General features: G+C 40.9%; 1 protein-coding gene across 3 annotated transcripts; it reads left to right on the top strand.

Annotated features, from left to right (window-relative positions):
- Positions 1–1,743: 1,743 nt before the first annotated feature.
- On the top strand, positions 1,744–20,552 carry slc7a2 (solute carrier family 7 member 2). Of its 3 annotated transcripts, none has more exons than XM_049586228.1 (12): positions 1,744–2,024; positions 3,129–3,509; positions 3,918–4,073; positions 7,718–7,883; positions 8,087–8,223; positions 8,865–9,087; positions 9,943–10,082; positions 13,383–13,485; positions 15,041–15,252; positions 15,340–15,506; positions 15,599–15,707; positions 16,903–20,552. In XM_049586228.1, exons 2-12 carry the CDS (start codon positions 3,140–3,142, stop codon positions 17,088–17,090), a joined length of 1,971 nt encoding a protein of 656 aa, XP_049442185.1. In that variant the 5' UTR covers positions 1,744–2,024; positions 3,129–3,139; the 3' UTR covers positions 17,091–20,552. The 3 variants fall into 3 exon arrangements, with proteins under 3 accessions (XP_049442185.1, XP_049442184.1, XP_049442186.1); XM_049586227.1 differs by having other exon boundaries at positions 1,745–2,024; positions 3,132–3,509; XM_049586229.1 differs by lacking the exon at positions 9,943–10,082 and adding an exon at positions 10,347–10,483 and having other exon boundaries at positions 1,746–2,024; positions 3,132–3,509; positions 16,903–20,551.
- The last annotated feature ends 30 nt before the right edge of the window (positions 20,553–20,582 follow it).

Raw genomic sequence — 20,582 nt, 5'->3', positions numbered from 1 at the left:
TCTTGCCGTCTTGATTCTTCTCAGAGCTGTTGTCTGCCTTATCAGTAATTGTTCACTCTAACATTTCCTGGTGACACCAGTGTTAACTGGAGCGAACAGTCCCAGTGTCTGCAAGGCAAACACCACTCAATCTGTTGACCATATCCACGTTTTTGAAGCTGGGTCGCTCAGCCATCAGAGAGCAAATGCATTCAATTGGCTTCACAGAATTAGCGCATGTCAACAATGAGATACGATGAGCCAGTGCCTCCTTTCCATCCTTTCCATGGTTACAGTGACCACCCACATGTGAAACAACTCCATGCTCATTCCAAAAGCAAGTATTTTTATGGTCCAGGAGGACATTATGGCATTATCCCAACTATGCAAATCACGTGTAATCCTGAATTTTCTCAAAAGTTTTGTGCAAATTGTATAATATATAAAAATATATTTATATAATGGGCTTTTAGATATAGTGTAATTATGTTTGTTAATTAATATTTCAAGATATATTAGTGAAACTGGCACCAAGGTAACAATGGCAAGCAGCCAAAACCAAAAAGTGACAAGGATATTTATCTTCTGATATTGATGGCAGGCCTCTTAATTTAATCAAATTAAAATCATATTGTAGCAGACTTAGTAATATCAGCAAGTGAAACTTGTGATTTCTAATTATTAATCAATTTTTTCTCAGTTTTATGCTCCCCAGTCATTTCACAGAAGCAGCATTTTCCTGTCAGTACAGATTTTTGGCTGTATTTAAAGTCTTGTGAATGTTTTTAGGTTCATCATGTAGATAAATGTCATGTGTTTACAAAAGACGGCCAGTATTAACTGTAGTGACTCCAGCGTGCCCACTACTGAGGGAAAACATTGGCTTCCCATCAGCATGCAGGTCAGATAATCAACCCTGCAGCCAAGGTTTGGTGGGCGGTGGGCCATGATATTTGGCTGCTTGGCTGGATGGACAAACTGAGAGAGAGCTGGCTGTTGTCATGCCGTCGAGTCTCTGGCCTGTCGATTGGACAGTGTTTTCAGCAGCCAGCTGCCACCTTCCCACTGAGGTCTGAAGCTGGTTTGAGCTGGTCTTGGCAGATATTCTCTCCACTTCAAACTCAACCTTAGCTTTAATTCTCAGGCAGTGTTTGTTGGAAAAATTTGACTTACTTCTCCCTCCAAAAGCTCAAACTTGTAACTGAAGTTACCGCGGAAATGCCAGGCTTTTGGTCGTGTGAGCTGTGTTATTGATTTTGTAATGTCCACGAGTCCAATAGCTCAGGGAACATTGAGCAATACCTGTCTTCCATTAGGAGGACTTAACCCCCCCAGTACTGTAGCTCGTCCACCCTTCATTGACCAATCAGCACCCATGCTTTTAGCAGCACTCCTGTGGGCTGCACTGGGTAAACATAAGTGTCTGCCTCAATGTTTGTCAGCGCCAGTTACCTAACCATTTATCAACTGACAGTAAGCATCTGGGCAGCTGGGATCTATGTGCATTAGAAATGATAGATTCTTCCATCAAGATTCGTTCCTCTGTCCTGCTGTGTGTGATCCCGTGGGGAGAGCTTATGGTGCAATGTTGTCCTCACAGAGTTTTTCTCCCTCAAAAGTCAAGCATGGAGGTGAATAACCTCCCTCCTACCACCACCCTAATTCCCCGGGGCCCCCTCCTCCCCTCTTGCCTCCCTGCTCAGGGGACGTCACTCCCCTGGCAGCGGTGGGACTGGAGGATGGAGCGTAGGGGCAAGATGAGGGCAGATCCTATGAAGAAACAGTGTGGACAGAGGGGAGGCGTAACAGTGCTGCTCTGCTCAGTGTACATACCAGCATATGAATTAGTGTTGAGCACAGTGCTAAGCAGAGTTTCAAGGCAGCAGTTCATGGGTGCACTGGATCTAATTTGACTTTTACCTGCGTTTTCATGTGCAGCTGATCTGCTGTGTGAGCTGTAAGAAACGTACTGACACTTCTGAAAGACTTTTTTTCTCGGTGTTGGACCCTACACCTGTTACATCTGCACAGTCTCGTTCTAACAGGTAGGTGCATGTCTCTGATAAAACTCAGTATTTGTATTCAGTAATCAGTATTTGTCAATCCTTTGCAGTATGTGTGAGTTGCTTGTGAGGCACTGGTCTTTGCAGAGAAATTCAACATGTTCAGTTTTGACCTACATGTTGCTGTCACTGCACAATGTAAAAACACATGACATTTATGAAATAATAATGCAGGTAACATTTTACCTGACAGGCTGATGTACAGTAATTTGCATTGTCAGTTTCCAAAACTGAATTTTCACTCTTTTAAATCTGATTTTGTTCTTTGTGATCTTCACTTTTACATCTACTGTATTCTTGGAGATGCTGTAATACAGCCCCCATTGTAATGTTAATCAGCTGTCACATCCAAAACTCATTTCCACCACACTTAAATTGAGATGAATGCATATTTGGACGGTCGTCAGTGTTAATATACGGTCAAGATAGTCAAGGCTTTGGTTCAAAGAAGAAAGCTTAACTTCAAAAGCAAGCCAGAAACTATTCATGTGAGAGCACATTTCTCCCTCATTTATGTTATTGTATTCATGCAAATATTTTAGCCAGGGTCTCCACCAGTCTTACTAATGGAAAAAGACATTTTTAGAAAGGAGACAATGAAAACAAAGAAGACCCTGCAGGTTGTCCTTTATGTCCTTTTTAATTTAATTACTAAAGAGAGATACTGGAATGTCTTTATTGTGTTCTAATGGTGCATTCACGGTCTTCTTATGAATGCCGCTCTTTGAGTACTTAGATCTGCACCATAAACCCAAACAATGGATTTTAATGGGACACTTACTGTATGAACTTCACCACGCTGAAGCACTCAGCAGCATTCCTACAATGCACGTCATAGTTTGTAGAGTTTTCAACAGTCCTAATCCCACCTTTGTTTCATCCATATTTACAGCATTTTTGTCCAAGAGAACAAGCCTTAAGAGCTGCTCAAAACGTAAAGCACGTGGAGTTCAAACTTTGCTCACAGATCTGATGACTTAGTTCAAATAGGTTTTGATGTTTATGTCCTAGTTAGAAGTTTGCCTTTAAGCCAGACCTACGCTGCACAGGTATTTCCACAGTTTTCTTCTCCGTCCCCCCTGTCAGCAGGTGTCAACATGCTGGAGCAGGTTCTGTCGTTCGGCCGCTCCCTGGTTCGCAGGAAAGTGGTCGACCTGAGCAACCTGGAGGACTCAAAGCTGTGCCGCTGCCTGGGGACCGTTGATCTCATTGCCCTGGGAGTTGGCAGCACTCTGGGCGCTGGCGTCTACGTCCTGGCCGGCGAGGTGGCCAAGGGCGACTCAGGCCCCAGCATAGTCATCTCCTTCTTAATTGCTGCCCTCGCCTCTGTCATGGCCGGCCTGTGTTACGCTGAGTTTGGCGCACGCGTCCCCAAGACTGGCTCTGCTTACCTTTACAGCTATGTGACTGTGGGAGAGATCTGGGCCTTCATTACTGGATGGAACCTCATTCTCTCCTATGTGATTGGTGAGTTAGTGACATTCTTTGAATCATGTTATTTAAAAGTCCAGTGTGTACAATTTAGGAGGATCTAATGCCAGAAATATTAAATGTGTTTTCCCTTGTGTATAATCACCTGAAACTAAGAATCATTGACACCTTAGAATGAGCCGTTTATATCCACATATGGTCTGGGTCCTCCTCCATGGTATCAACCATGCTGTTTCTACAGTAGTACAGAACGGATGAACCAAACACAGGGCCACTCATATTTTCACATCGGTCACCATAGTTCTCCTACACATAAAGCAAACGGGAGAAGTTTCAGTCGGTTGCAATCTGCAACCCCACCATTAGATGTCACTAAATACTGAACTCTAAACCTTTAAAGGAGATGCTGATTCTCCATTGTTTTTGTTTTTTGCTTTCTCGCAGGTACCTCCTCAGTGGCCCGGGCTTGGAGCGGCACATTTGACGAAATGATAGGAGGGCACATAGAGATGTTCTGTAAGACCTACTTCAGCATGAACTCTCCTGGTTTGGCTCAGTACCCTGACTTCTTTGCCGTCTGCCTGATACTGCTGCTTTCTGGTAAGGCAGCAAATAAAGGCTGAAAATCATAGAATTTAAGTCAATATGATGGTGCAGGGGCTGCAGACAAAGCATGGAAACTAGGTTTGGTACATCTTGTTTAAAAAAAAACCAAACAACGTTCATGAGCCCCAGCTGGATTAATCCAATAAAGAGATGGCAGGACACTGTGTGATAAGTGCTTAATAGGGCAGGGCAATGTGAGTCCACTGGGAGACCATGTTCACCCTCTTCCGTTTTGAAAACTCCCCGATCATCCTGCTGGTCTTCAGCAGCACCCGCTTCTCTTTCCCACAGTTACACTCAATCACATCTGGGAATGCCCAGTAAAGCTACAATCGTTGTACAACCTCAGGCAACTGAGAAGCTCCGCTGCAGCAGCTGAGGGTTTAGTGTCCTCAGTAGCTGTTAATGACTTGGAGAGGACTCCATATTAACTTTCCGTGGTCAGATTCATGACAGTCCACTGATTCAAAGTGGACATGTTTTGGTTAAATCCCGTCTTTATAACCCTCAGGCTAAAACTGAAAACTTTATCATGCGTTGTATCCATTCGCCTGCCGATGCAATGGTCACGTTCGGTCAGTGTGACCCAGAAACCAGCCACTTGTGTTTGACTGTTTTGAAGGACCACTGCTTTCAAACTTGTGCTACTACACCCATCAAAACCACAAAGAAATCAGATCCTGTTTCTGTGAAACTAAAAGAAAAATAGAGGTTTGTAGCTATCACTCTTTTGATATAGTCTGAGGCACCCCAAATAATTTTCTGTACATTTTTTTGAAGATTTTTGTCAGTTCTTTCATGAATGTACACTACCAGTCAAATATTTTTGAACAAGTTTGACTGAAATTCAAGCAGTTTAAGTCCAGTGAATAATGTGAAATCATACAAAGATAAGTGCTAAACTACCACAACTTAAAAAACAAAAGTTTAGGATACAAGAAGCTGAAAAACAATATAAATTTTATAGTTATAATTTTCAGGTAACAAGTAATGGCCTAAAAACTTACAGATGCTCTGCAGCAGTGGAAGTAAATGAAGCCTTAACAGCTGGTGTCAACTATTTCTACAGGCGCCCCCAATGTTTGTTGATTACCCACAAATCCTCTCTCTGACTAAAAGCAATGTTGGAACAGACTGTGTTGCTACACCCTACAAAACATTGTTTGGACAATATTGCACTGCAGGAGGTACATTGTTGTCATATTGGCAAGAAAAAGGCAAATAATAAAGGAAGAGAGACAGCTTGCGCTGACAGGCAACTAACAGGACAACAACTTCAAGCACAGCGTAACAGTGGTTGAAAGCATAGACTTTAAAATAGTGGATGTAGCTGTCACCCATTGGTTTGTGGACTCCGGTTTTGAAGCCTCGAGTCAATTTGGTGCCCATCTTGATCTGACTGAGAACCTGAGGACACAATCCGCAGCCAAGCAGTCGCTCAAAGCATTCCTGCCCTTGAATATGCATAACATTTAAGCCATAATAAAATGTAACAGGTGAATTATATAAAAAGTCACTCTTTGTTTAGTTGTCAAAAACGGTGAAACACGCCATAGAGACCAAAACTGTTTTTGTACCAGGTTGTTAACAGGTTAATTTCTGCTGTGAAGTTGGGCATTTTAACATGGGCGTCTATGGGGATTGACTGGCTTCTGGAGCCAGCCTCAAGTGGCCATTCAGGGAACTGCAGTTTTTGGTATTTCTGTGTTGGCCTCATTTTTCAGCCCTCAAGGTTGCTGCCAAGTTAAAAACAAGGAAGTCTCTGTTTAAACTAAAAAGCTGCAGGTTTGACAGATTGAGTGGCAGTAAAAAAGTTATTGCTAAAATTGGTCAAGATAATCAAAGTCTTTCAAAGAAGAAGCTTTAACTTTAAAAGCAAGCCAGAAACTCTTTACCGGAGAGCATATCTCATCCCTCATTTATCTTATTGTATCCATGCAAATATTTTAGCCAGGATCTCCACCTAGACATTTACAAGACAATAAAAACAAAAAAGACTTTTCAGTCTGTCTTTTTATATTTGTTTTTAAAAATGTAAATACTACTACTATAAGAGAGATATGAGAATGTCTCATTGTGTTCTAGTGATGTATTCACAACCTTCTTATGAATGCCGCTCTTTGACTAGTCAGATCTGCACCATAACCCCAAACAATGGATTTTAATGGGACATTTACTGTATGGACTGTACCAAGGTGAAACACTTAGCATTCTTAAAATGCACGTCATAGTTTGTAGAGTTAACATAACAGGTTCTAACTGCAGTCTGAGTGATTTTTAGGTATTGAGCTTCAAAGTTTTTGCATTCCAAATAGCAAAAATGATACATGGAACAAGTCTCTTACATACATGAAAATGACACACACCCTCAAGTTATTCTGAATGTAAAATATCAAAATCCTGTCAGTTTTGTAGAAGGGTTTTTTAGGGACGGAACTTCTAATCCTAAGAAGTCCATTTCTACTTGGAGTTATAAGGTTTTTTCTTACAAATCACGTAAAGAAGCAATTATTTTCAGAGAATACAAACAGTTTACTAATTTGTTTTAAACATAAAATTGGTATTGTAACATAGTGTCGACCTATATGAGAAAGTTTGACTTCATGTTTTCTATGATATTTTTCCGACATTCATTTCTTTTCGTAGAACAAATCTTATTTTCATAAAGCACAGCAGGTTAGGTAAAGGTCAGTACTAAATATTTTTTTAAGTATAGAGGTCAATTTTAGGGAGAAATATGATTGGTTATTATGAAACACATTATTCCAGGAACCATTAGTTTAAAATTTGTGTGGCTTAGACAGCAAGAAGCTACTGTAACACATCTAACCAAGACTGTACTGCAAAGAAAGAGGGACAGGTGAAGTATAAGTCTACGCTAGATATATGCTGAATGAAAAGGGCTACCACAACATTTTGCTGCACTATGCATTACCCTCCGGTCTCTCTCTTCATCTACAGCAAGCTAAAGACCCAAAACAAACCCCTAAACTACAAATGCAAGATATTGAGATTACTGGGAACTTCTACGACAGTGCTGGGAATAACAAAACAGTATCTGATTTCCATTGTAGAAAGAATGCTGCCAGTGTGTTCAGCTGTTATAACTGCAAATGGTTGCTACCTTGATAAGTCAAAAGATTAAACATGTTAAAACAAAGATTTTTTTTTATCTCCAATTGTTTATTTGTTCTATGCTTTATTTCAGAGTACATTAAAACACGTAAATCCGTAAATGTCAACATAAACTGTTCAGAAGCTGTGAAATGTGTACCCTAAATGACAAATTTTATTAATTTTGGTGATCCTACTTGTAGATTTTTATGTAGCATGCTAATGTTAGCATTTAGCTTAAAGCACCACTGTGCCTCAGTAGGCTACTGCCTCACAGAGCTGCTAGCATCGTTCATCTGTAAGCTGTTTAATTTAAAGTCCATCAAGTGGCAGTGTCTTTTAAAAAAAGTATTAGGTTTTTAGGTGATACAACTTGATAATAATATTAATGATGTGGACAAAGACACATTGCAACTACTTGACATTCACTGATAAAATATTTATCAAAGTAGTGCTGGCATTTCAGTTAAACAGCAAACATCACATCACTGTGCTGAGCTCTGTTGCCTCTCTGCCCATCACAGGACTGCTGTCGTTTGGGGTGAAGGAGTCAGCCTGGGTCAACAAAGTCTTCACTTCGATCAATGTGCTCGTACTCTTGTTCGTCATCATCTCTGGCTTTGTCAAAGGAGACTCACAAAACTGGAACATCACTGAAGAATCCCTTATTAATGTCACCATAGTTAGAAGGTAATTCATTAATTTAACCATTACAGTTATATGTTTGTAAAGCCCTAAACAACAGACTTAACAGAACTATCAGTATTGCTGATAGTCTGATTTGTTTGCATTGATGCATTGGTCTCTATAAAACATGCAGGGCAGCAGTGGTTAAACTTCTCCTTATGTCACCCATGTTTTTATGTTATGAAATAACAGTTTATGTGTCTCAGGAACTTGTCGGTGACAGCCAACGTGAGCAGTGATTATGGAGTTGGAGGATTTATGCCCTTCGGCTTCAGTGGGACCTTAGCTGGAGCTGCTACCTGCTTTTACGCTTTTGTTGGATTTGACTGCATTGCAACTACAGGTGAGCTACTGATCAGATGTGATAAAAAGAACAGTTCACCCCAAAATCAAGACCACATATTTTTCCTCTTACCTGTAGTCATGAACCAGTTACTCAAGATAATCCACATTCCTTGTTGTGAAGCAGTTTCATAAAGGAACTACTTTCTTTTACCAAACTACACCCACCAACCATATCACAATCCAGAAGGAAGTGTGCATCTACTGCTGGCTCACCTAGCACCACTGAGCTAGCTAATGCTACAGTTAAGCCAAAGAAGATGCCATAAATCTTAACATCTCATGCTGTCACAAGCACAAGCCTCTTGTCCATGAGTAGATACACGCTTCCTTCTGCACAGTGATGCAGTTGGTGGGTTTTGTTTGGTAGAAAGAAAATAGTTCCCACATGAAACTATTTTTTTGTGGTGCACTTTGAGCACCACAAGCTGAGTGCCTTCTAGTTCCATTACACTGAAGAGAAGGCAGACATCTCTATGGCCGATAACTCCAAGACTCAGCAACTCACACCACAACAATCTAGATTGGTAATCAGCATTAAAGGTGAGAGGAATAATATTTTCCTTTTGATTTTGGGGTGAACTGTCCCTTTAAGAGTGACTTAAACAAAGCTAAAGATATTTGTGTGTCTGTGTGTGACAGGCGAGGAGGTGAAGAATCCTCAGAGAGCCATTCCTATCGGCATCGTGGTGTCACTGACCGTGTGCTTCCTGGCGTACTTTGGTGTGTCAGCCGCACTCACTCTGATGATGCCCTACTACCTGCTGGATGAGAAGAGCCCTCTGCCCATGGCCTTTGAATATGTGGGCTGGGGCCCTGCCAAATATGTGGTCGCTGCAGGTTCACTGTGTGCCCTCTCCACCAGGTAAGCACTGGATTGCTTTTGTAAAACAAGTTGAGGACAAAGTGTTAATATTCATAGTAGACAAAAGTATTTAGTTGTTGCATTTAGGTGTCTTTAAGACTTTCTGGCTGATGTGCATACTATAAATGGGTGATAATGGTGGAGGAGATCTGGTCAAACTTTCTGACATTGCATCTGTCTGTCTTGTTATTAGATTGATTCCTGTTGCTTATTGGGGCATAGTGGGCCCAGTGCTTAAGCCTCTGTGCTGTCAGATACCTGCATGTGTTTGTAACATTATTTATAACTGAAGTATCATACATATGGTGGGCAAGTTTGTCTATAAACAATATATTGGTGTGATTTAATTCTGTCTTTCTTCCCTGAAGTCTTCCGAAATCAGTTATCCCTCAGTTTTCCATAAGCAAGCCCTGGTGGATGTCAGTCACAGACTTCACCTATGATCTGCACTCATGTGCATATTCTCCAATTAGACATGTCAGTGCCTGCAGTGGTATTAAGGTGGTTACTTTGGGGTCCGCCCCTTGGCAGTTGTTGACACACATTTTGGTGCTTTTATATATTTGGAATAAATGTTAATATTTCTGGGTACTGTAAGGATTCACAGGCACATGCTCAAAACAGGCTTGACTCCAAATCAACTCTGAAAACTGAGAAAAACAACTAAAACCTGCTTTCAAACATAAACATGTCTGTTTAAAGACAACGGAAACAACAGGAAAGAAAGACACCAGTTGACCTCAATCATGCTCTGAAGCTTTGATGATGTGACTGTTGGTGTTAATTTGTGTGTGTCTGTGTTTCGGGCTTTGGACTAACTTTGTTGGTCTTGCATGTCTCTGCTGTCTCATGCAGTCTGCTGGGCTCCATTTTCCCCATGCCTCGTGTAATCTATGCTATGTCGCAGGATGGGGTGCTTTTCAAAGTCTTAGCCCGAATCAATCCTAAGACGAAGACCCCACTTATTGCCACTATGACCTCCGGTGTAGTAGCAGGTGAGAGTCGGAGAGCGTCCAGTGAGATTACTCCCGCTAATCTTTTTCCACTAATCAACTGTGAAAGGCACAGTGACAGATGCAGATATTAATTTACTTCTTTTTTCCTGAAATTGACCCATTCTTTTAAACCTCTTGTATCAATAATTCCCTTTATAGGAGGTTTTCCCTCAATATACATATGTTGTTTTTCACAGTTGTGCAGGTGCTATGTTTTTTTTCCCAGAATGCCCTCAACTTAACCATGAACCCTCTTCTCCCTAGTCTGTTGGGATGCATGTTCCCTCTGCCGCGCATTCTCTTTGCCATGGCACGAGATGGTATTCTGTTCAAATTTATGTCCAAAGTGAGTAAGCGCCAGTCTCCTGTAGCTGCCACCATGGCGGCAGGTACCACTGCGGGTAAGAGATGAGGACTCGCCTATTATGGGGTTGTATCGTGGACGTTGTTTGGTGTTTTGATCTGTGCACGTTGGTGGTGGTGACTGCATGTTAAAGTTAGTGATGGTGCTTCCAAACCCATGTGAAAAACATTGCACACATTATTTAGGCTGATAAGTTCATTAACATTTAAATAGGAAGCTACAGCCTGGCAACCTTAAAGTAACGGCAAGACTCCAGGAAGTTACTGCTCCTGGCACATAACCCCCTGAAAAACACAGTGTCTTCTTTTTTATCTACACCAGTCGTGAGCCTGGAGAGGATTATGTGTTTGGTTGTGTGTGTGCTGTCTGTCCTCAGCTAATCTCTCATACTACTGGACCCATCAGCCTAATGTTTTTTGTGTGCACACAGTAATAACTGTATGCTCAAGGGCATCTCGTGGTTGTGGTGATTCACAATTTTTGTACTGACTGCTCTGTTTAATCATTTAATCGACTGATGATTCCTCCCTCCTCTTAACCGGCCAGTAGGAGCTGCAGGTAATCAACAAAATCACATAGCAAAAGGCATTTCCGACAATCGTCTCAGCTACAAACAAGCCTTGCCTAGTCTGTTGCAGGCCACATTTTGGCCTTTGTTGTTACTCAAAAACTGACATCCAGAGAAAACTTTGGTTTTGTTTTGAAGCTGAGCATCTGCAGATTAATTTCATACCCCATATTGTCGCTGTCCAATAAAAAACACTTATCTCCACTTTTGACGATTTTGACTTTCTACGCACTTTGATGGACACTTCTGACACCCAATGGAGATACGTGCTGAATAGATGATGTAATAAAATGTCTTTCCATTGGTCATTTGGATACCCAACGCTAACGATTGCTAGGGAATATTATGGACACTCCATGCACTGTAGAAAGTCAAAATCATCAAAAGTGGAGATACGTGTTTTTCATCGGACAGCAATATATAATTCACTAAAGCTACGTATGATAGGAGATGAATAAATCCCAGTTTTGCTGTCTTCGCTGCTGGAGGAGACAATTCAGTGAGATTCAACTCTTCTTTGTTTGGGAAGTATACGTAGGGGTTTTATTGGACATCTTGTTTAAGGTTTGTCTCCATATAGCCTGTCTACTCTGCTTACACTTTGATAATGTAACCTGCATATTGTCTCCTCTTCATTCCATTACTGTCATGTATACACACTGAACACACAGACTGCTGCACACTCCCTGTTCCCCACCCACATGCCTGGAGACACACCTGACAGTGCACTTGACTTTCTAGTTACACCTTTTTTGTACAGATTAAACAACACATGAAACTAGAGTACAGAGACGCTTACCTTAGTTTGGCTCAAAGACCGGAAACAAGGGGAAACAGCTCGTTAGTAAGGGTGTCGCGATGTACCAATATTATAAAAAAAAACTATTTCTTTCCGTTCTCGCTTGGTCTCCCTCGCCTTTGTGTAATTTATTTGCCAAAAAAGCGAGAAAACGCACAATAAGTGAAAGATAAATTTGATAGCATTACTATTATTTTTACTATTGTTTAAAAAAAATTTTTCATATCACGGTTATGTCGTTATCGTGGTTTCTTTGGCCACAATTATCGTGTAGTGAAAATTTGATATCATGCCAGCCTGAGTCCAAAGGTACCAGCCTACCAGCATCTGTGAAGCTGATCTATTAACACGTTATATCTGGTTTGTTGAATTAGTATAAAAACTGACGTGGAAAAAAACAAAACAAAAAAGGACAAGTTGTGGTTTTACAGGAGGTTGCTGGATTTCCTGGTTTGGAACAGTGACTTCCCGGGGTTTCATTGTGACTTGTAAGATGCTGGGCTGTATTCATATTTAGCACACATACATGAGAGTGGTATCAATCTTCTCATCTAATCCCTGGCAAGACAGAATATACGCCATTTCCCCATATATCAAATTAAATCTTTAATTCTGTAGGTTTGATTGAGATTTAGGTTTTCTTTCATAAAGTTTTTTATTTAGAAAAGATGGTCACCACATTGCAGAGCATTAAGATAACAGTTAGTGGTTAGTGGCTGTATTGAAATCAACTTCTCACTTTGCTGCAGTGATGTCGAAGTGTACTCCAGGGTGTGTTAGTACACCGTAACATCACTCCAACAGAGTGCACTTCTGACCACGCAGTGAACAGGATTGAAACTTTCAACCTGAAAGGATAGTGAAACATGTCTTTTTGGCCTGCTGTTGAGTCAGTCTTAAAGTTAAATAAAATGACTTAAACTGAGATGTTCTACTTCCAATGATAAAATAAAGTAGAAATGCAAATGGTTGACCTTTGGGGACTGGTAAGGTGCTCACTGCCCTCAGGTGTTGGGCTGAGACCTGTAGGATGAATGATGTGAGTAAAAATGGCAGGCAGATGTGAACACTGGGTGTACAGTGTATAGTGCAGCTGATAGAACAGAGCAGGGGAGCTTTCTTTGTTATTTCAGTTTTAATATTATGTTATGAGGAGCAGTGGACATACCACGGCTCTGTGTTTGTACTGTGCTGCTGAGATCAAATTCATACCGGAGTCTGCTGCTGAGTTACAAGAGAAGGAACACCACAGTGTATCTCACATCAAACGACACTCAGTACGCAGATGATTACAGCTGTCAGCCCAGGGAAACATTTGGCTCCTTTGTGTCTTTTTATCATGAAGACATGTCTGCATGAAATTTAATTTGCATCTGGTCATGTTTATGTTTATTGTTGGAGTGTGCATCTGAAAAAAAATCAACATTTTAATTGCAAGAATATTATTGTTGTGGGTGTAAATGTAAATGCATGTATTTTGTGTAAATGATTGTCTCCAGTAATCAGTAATGATCCCATGTCTTGTAAATGTTCTTTGTGCTAACTACATTTTTGTTTTGCTTGCTATAGCCATCATGGCTTTCCTGTTTGACCTCAAAGCACTGGTCGACATGATGTCCATCGGAACTCTGCTGGCCTACTCGCTGGTTGCTGTGTGTGTCCTGATTCTCAGGTGGGTACATTTATAAATATCGAAGGACTCTTATTTGAGCCACATTGTGAAACAGTCTACCTTGTGGATTTCTAAAAACCCACCACAGGTATGATCACCTCGCAAACGCCTCCTGTTATTGCATCACATTGGTGATGTAAGAGCTGTGAATGCTCCCATTGTATGAGTGTGAAGTGGTTGCTTGAGTGAATGAAGGTGTTTACTGAAGTTTCGCTGAAGTCTGGACCTGCTGTACACCTCTGCTGGGTGAACTGAGGTGACTCATCACCACAGCAGTAGTAAACATGAACACAGTGTTCGTTCCCTGATTGTAACTGGATTTACAGGCCTCGTTGTTTTGTAAAGTAAAACTAAACACCTTATTTCGCAGTGAAAGCGATCTGTGGCTGTATATATGACACTAAAGTAGAGATGTACTGATTGATCAGCTGAATTTTGGTATCAGCCAATATTGGCCTTGTTAACTGCCATTGGCCTACAGTCATATTAATAAAATGACATTCACCGGTCATCAGTTTTCAGACATTTTCCCCATAGACCACTATTGACGTCTATAAGCTGTTGACAGGACACCTTAAACTGCAAACAAGGTCAATTATGACACTTTTTATTATGAAGTTTTGGTCCATGGAGATTTTATATTTGTAAAACTTTCCTCGAGCCGAGAAAAGCAATTTAAAAATCTGTGATGTCATCACAATGTTAAGTCTATGAGCTAAACAGAATATGGTGGGCACAGCTTGCAGGAGAAACACCACTGCTACAAACTGTTCCAGTTATGGCAGGGGTTCGGTATCTACATATTATTATACATCTATGATTGCGTTTACATGGACATTAATACCTTGTTTATGATCAGATTTTGAAATATCTTGTTTATGTATCTGAGCATGTAAACACTATACTCCATTTATGAGATACCCTAATATGCTGGAGCACTCTAAAAGAAACAAGAATAATGAGAAATAAGAATAGCCCAGTTTTTCTGTGGTCATGAAAACACAATATCACAAATATAATCATAACCTGGATAAACCTTATAAACAGGTTATTAATGTCCATGTAAATGCACTTTGTGATTGCTTACATTATGATGCGTCCATCTCTATTCAGTAAAAATGATTATTGGGTTAAGGTAAATTATATTGCTATCGTGATGTGTTCAAATGCAATCTTGTAAAATTGGGATTTTGGGTTTTATTTAAGGTTGTTTCATAAATTTGTATGACTGTATTTGTGCTTGTTCAAAGATTGTGTAATGAAGGGCTGAATGACTTTAAAACAGCTCAGTTATTATAATTTTTTAATAATGAAGATTTTTTTGTTTCCCTGGCACAAAAAGGGAGTAAGTAAAAATAAAAACAAAATAAATAACAACAACAGAAACATCACTATGGGCCAAATTGATATAAACATTGGTATCAACCCAAAATTTCACAATGGGTGCATCCCTAATGTAAATAGGTTGTATGCAGAGACATTGAAAACACTGAACATTTTGCTGTGGTGAAATGCAGACTTGTGACCTTTAATGTCTGATGCCTCTGTGGTCCAGGTACCAGCCAGATGGAACCCTAGAGCGGCGAGCAGGCACCAGTGAGAGAGACTACCTGTCCTCTGAGGAGGGCGAGTCTGACCTGACAGAGTCAGAGTCCCACCTCAACATGCTGAAGGGTGGCAGCTCCACCCTGCAGGCTGTCCTGCACCCTGCTGTCTCACCCTCTGATCATTCCTCCAGTGTGGTCAACATGTCCATCTGTGTGCTAGGTGAGTGAACCAAGGTTATATAATCTTTCCTTTTTTAAATAGTGTGACAAAAGACGTCCGAATTAAGTGTGTGTTTTCAAACCACAGTGCTGGTAGTGTGTGTGGTCAGCTACCTCACCACGTACCACATCTACTCCATCCTTGGTATGGAAGTGTGGATTCTGGTGTTGCTGGCCGTGTGTCTCCTCATCTTCAGCGGCTGCGTCTTCATGGTCTGCAGGCAGCCTCAGACTAGCAAGAAGGTCTCCTTCATGGTGCGTGGCAGCTCAGTAACTTCACCACTTTCATACCAAACCCTGAGTTATTGAGTGAGATTGATCCAATATTTTACTTGTTGTCATCACAGGTTCCCCTTCTGCCCTTTCTGCCCATTCTGAGCATATTTGTCAATATTTACCTCATGGTCCAGCTCAGTGGAGACACCTGGATACGTTTCTCTGTGTGGATGTTTGTGGGTGAGTGTCTTTTAACTGCTGGTCCAAAGCTGATCCCATCCGGTTACAAACAGCCATGATCCATCGTGGACATTTACAGGAGTAGTTTGACATTTTGGAAAATATGCTTATTAGTTTTTTTTTGTCAAGAATTAGAAGAGAAGATGAATACCTAAAGTACTCTGCCTCTGCTGTAGTTCGGAACATAATCCCTCGTAACACCACAACATGGTGATTTCACAGTTTGGATTTTATACTGATTTAACAAACCAGATACAGAATGTTGATTAATGAGCTTTAGAGGCTAGTGGATGGATTCTGTCTTTCGGACGAGCAAAGCTAAGCTAACTGTCTCCTGCAGGTGTCTAAAACCTGCAGTCTTTCTATTGGCCAGCAGGGGGCGACTCCACTGGTTGCAAAATAATAATGTCTGATTGTGTAGACAATGGGAAAATGATGCTACTTTTTGATTGATTTATGATCTCAATCTCGAGTTTCAAATATTCTTCAATAAAGCATGAGGTTCATTTAGTAAATTATGGTCCTATTTAGAATAAAATATACGTTAAAGCCAGCTACACGTAAGGGCGTGGCTACAAGTCAGGTCCATCCCTCGCTCCTCCACAGCTCCATCCTTTCACCCAAATATGGTCCCTTCTGGCTCAGAAAAAAACAACGACCAAAATGTGAAACTCAAGGTTTCACAAACCAATGGGTGACGTCACAGTGACTACGTCCACTTCTTTCATACAGTCTCCTGCCTGTGGCTTCATATTTACGCATATGAAAGTGGTATCAGTGATATCTAATTCTTGGCAAGAAAGCAAACATGATCTAAAATGTCAAACTTAACCCTCAGAGATGCAACGCCTGACACCTCTTCCTAACTGGATGCGAAGGAGCAAACAAGCAAACATCAGACTGTTTCAGTTTGAAGTTGCGGATGTCCTAACCTGCTCCGTGTGTCAGTGAACAGGCTAAGCGACGTGATGCTTCCTCAAAAAACCCCACATATGTTCACCCTGGCTCTATTTTTCTGAAGCTTCCGGGAAGCTGTTCCTTAGGCTTGATCAGGGCTTTAAAAGGCTCCCTGATTGTTGTTGGCTAGTTTTTGGTGCTCCATCTGCCAGAGGTTGCCCACTCACTGTATGTTAGAAGGAGGTGTTACACTGTTTTTTTCATTAGTATTTCATATCTCTTCCAACATTTTTCTCAGGCTTCCTGATCTACTTTGGCTATGGCATGTGGCACAGTGTGGAGCGCCAGCGTAACCTTCAGAATCCTTCAAAAAGCAGCAGCACCACGGAACACAACAAGACTGGCGGGGAGAAGCAGGTTGCTATGGGTGCAGTGGGAAAAGACCAGGAGTCTTTCATCTGCCCAGAAAAGACCAGCCAGTGTTAAAGCGAAAGATTCTGTGAGGCGACGGATGCATAAAAGCACACAGCAGCTCTGCCTCGATGCACCTGTTTATACAGCTTCGCCATGTGGCGCCTTAGTCACAAGCACATTCAGCCTGCAAAGGCAGCGTCAGTACTCTGTATCAGCGGCCACACGATGGGGAGCCGCTCTATCACTGTGATGGAACCACATCCTGTAGGTCACATGGACAGCATGGAGGCAGAATTGAAAGGACAGGTAACACACTGGAGAGTGATGTTCATTTCTTTTAACGATGAAGCAGTCAGCGCACGACTGCAGCAAAGCTTTTTCATTATGGACTTCTTAGTGCTTGATGCTCATTTTATTTTTTCTGTTGCTCTTTACATTTCAAGCAGATTTATACAAGTGTTTTTTTAAATGTAAAATCTGGGAAATCCGTCTCATCCATTTAATGGCACAGAGTATTATTAGATTTTGATACAACACTCGTGTACATTAGAAATAGTGTTAGTTCATTGATGTCGACGGGTCTCCAACGTTGGGAAAGTTAGTGGGTCCTCATCCTGCACGACAATGGCCAAAATGATAATCACAATTATTTTGATCAATGCTGAGATCACGATTATTTATCACAATTATTAATTGATTTCAGGCACAAAATATTTTTACTGCACTGTCACATTTAAATAAACAGAGCACTGCTTTCACTTCCATGTTGTGCTACTTCCTGCTAATGTACAAATCTTTACATCTCCTAGAAATAACATGTAAATAAAACTGTATCAAAACATTAAACCCAAAAATAAATCCTTCGCCTGAATTCAGTGCATCTCCTAGGAACAAAACATAAATATAACTGTACCTAAAATATAAGCTAACTAAAATTAGATGTGCCAACACAGAATGCAACCAAATGAAAACAGCCTTTATATTGGACACATATTTTTAGTGTAATGTGATTACAGTTGTTATTTCAGTCTGTCTTTGTGAGCTGGTTGGAGTCTGAGGTGATGCTGGACAAAGACAGGGATTCAATGAGGTAACTTAAGTGACTCTTCACCTTCTGCTCCAGGCATTTGATTTTCATTTTGCTCGTCTGCTCTCTGCTGTATATTACTTTTTGCCTCTGCTGCAGCAGCAACATTCAGGAAGGTTTTTCACAGGCTGCCGCTGCAGGGTACACATGCAACCTCCAAAAATAGAGGCTGGCTGTTAGTTTAGGAAACGCTTGATTTGATATGCAGTGGACTTTTCTAAGAGTGGAGCACACATTGTATACATCGGTAGCGATTTTGTGGCTGTTTCTGGTCAAATAAAAAGGATCTTACTTTTACCAACAAGGTGTATCTCTGTAGGGATCCTTTGCATAATGTTGTCTGACACTTAGAATAACAATTTAAGCCTGTCAGCGGCAAAAGCAAGTACTTCTAGTGGACATGCATTGACGGTGCAAACATGCTCTGAGTTATCACATTGCAGCCTGTGGGGCAATGCTGGCTGCAGCATTCTCACTCAGTACCAGACCAATTTAGAATAATTGTTGTTCCTATTGGTCACTTAGAAATAAATATGGAGGAAAATAGTACTAGCCCTGCGATAGTCTGGTGACCTGTCCAGGGTGTACCCTGCCTCTCGCCCGATGTCAGCTGGGATAGGCTCCAGCCCCCCCGCGACCCTCAAGAGGATGAAGCGGTTAGAAGATGAATGAATGAATGAATGAAAATAGTACTGTCTTAACCGGAGTACCTTGCCACCAAAAAAACAAGCACAATTACTTAGAAATTGAAGTATTGTATTACTGTATAATACAAGATCTGTCTTACCACATAATTTAGATGGCCTTGACATTTTTTGAGGTTTATTCTGTTGCATTCAGTGTCGTTCTTAAAAGACTGGAGTCTGCATTGCTCTATAACCACCCTGAGGAGCCTTTTTGTGCTGCACTGAAGACTCAGTTCTTACATTTCTCCCTCTGGGCTTTAAGGGGCCATCCTGTTTTTCCTGTACTGCCAGTGATTTACACTAATCCTACACTTTTCAGGAGGTCAGATACCGAGGCTGTAAGACGTTGGTGAGTGATAGGTTTGATTGATATCTGCAGTGCAGCGTTTTACATGAATGTGGAAAATTTCAGAAGCTTGTCTCAGCAGGAATAAGGTAAGTATCCTACTGTCAGTAGTGGTGCAGCTGGGGGAGGGTGAGTGTCGTGGTCATAATTGCAAAAATAATCAAAATAATTGGAGGCCTCTGTTTGTGGTGGGGTTTTTTTTTTATTTGAGTAGGTGTGTTCCCAGGAAATGCTTTGTTCCTTACAATCCACGTGGTCATTCAAATTAAAGCTGTATATTTGTCTTTTTAAGGAAAAGGACAACCAGCCCATCTGAGGAACAATGAATCATCTAAAGCCCAGTTCAGACCAAAGACTTGCAACGGGACAAGTGGAAACAGGCAACTAATTGCAATGTGCTGTTCTGCAATGTTCTAAAAAGCTGTTGGTTCACACCAATACAACTAGATGAGATGGAGTATCATTTCTATGCAACAACTCTCTGTACGTCCGTTCTAAATTCCAGCTTTATAGGCTTGTTTTGTGGCTGAATATAATTTATAGTTTCTTAAAATATGAATGAGGAAATGATAGGGAGATACTAGCTACAGCTGCATTTGTTGTATTGATAAAACTGCAAAAAACAGAAACAAAACGAGCATCAGATGGACTGTATTCAAGATAAATACAACACAATAATATTTATAACCAGTGCCAATTAATCAGTCAATGAAATGTGTTTGTGTGTGTCTGTGTGTGTGTTGGGGCACTGTGAGGACAAAAAACTGAGGGCAAACATTCCATCTGCGGTCATTTTGACTTGACCAGTGGACTTCACTACAAGCCGATTGGCTGTTAAAACAGGTGACGTGCTTTATATACTTTATATTCTAAAACCAGCCACCGTTGATTTGAGCATTGGAGTTGCAGGTGACACCATCAGCCGGCACACACCGCTGCAACTTTTGTCTGTAATGTTCTAAAATGGTTTTGTCTTGTTGCGAATCTTTGGTCTGAACTGGGCTATAGGCACTGACACATTAAAACAGGATTGTTGTAGAACTCAAAATGTTCACTGTGCCAATATTAACCCTAACCCCATCAGAAAATTAGTGACATTAACTGTAAATTAAGAAACCAAAATTTATCAGTATGAGATTCTGTAACTCTTGACATAGTTTTCAACCAGCCTTTATACTTCTACAGCATAACAGAATAACTGAAATTCAGTCACAGCTTTTGGTTTTGGTGTGCCACCCCAAGATTTTCAGTGGCCCCATCTGGCCACCCATATAAAAAATCTCTGCCATTGCCCCTGCTGAACTTAACTGCTACATTAACAGTGTACAGTCTTCCAGTGCGGTCACAGGATGACGTACATAGAAGTATACATGATGTCATGATGTAGTATCACTTGTTACCAACTGTGCAGACAATTACAATAAAGGCTTATTTTTTTCAGTAAG

Source organism: Epinephelus fuscoguttatus, linkage group LG9, assembly GCF_011397635.1.
Source record: "Epinephelus fuscoguttatus linkage group LG9, E.fuscoguttatus.final_Chr_v1".
NCBI classification, from domain to species: Eukaryota; Metazoa; Chordata; class Actinopteri; order Perciformes; family Serranidae; genus Epinephelus; species Epinephelus fuscoguttatus.
This window is presented reverse-complemented; position numbering and strand designations above follow the sequence as displayed.

What these genes read in the sequence shown, in the direction of transcription:
- slc7a2 (XM_049586228.1), top strand. Translation starts at nt 3,140, where the DNA reads ATGCTGGAGCAGGTTCTGTCGTTCGGCCGCTCCCTGGTTCGCAGGAAA. An exon ending in CATGTCCATCTGTGTGCTAG is followed by an intron (nt 15,253 to 15,339) that starts GTGAGTGAACCA and finishes TTCAAACCACAG; the next exon opens with TGCTGGTAGTGTGTGTGGTC. An exon ending in GCAAGAAGGTCTCCTTCATG is followed by an intron (nt 15,507 to 15,598) that starts GTGCGTGGCAGC and finishes TTGTCATCACAG; the next exon opens with GTTCCCCTTCTGCCCTTTCT.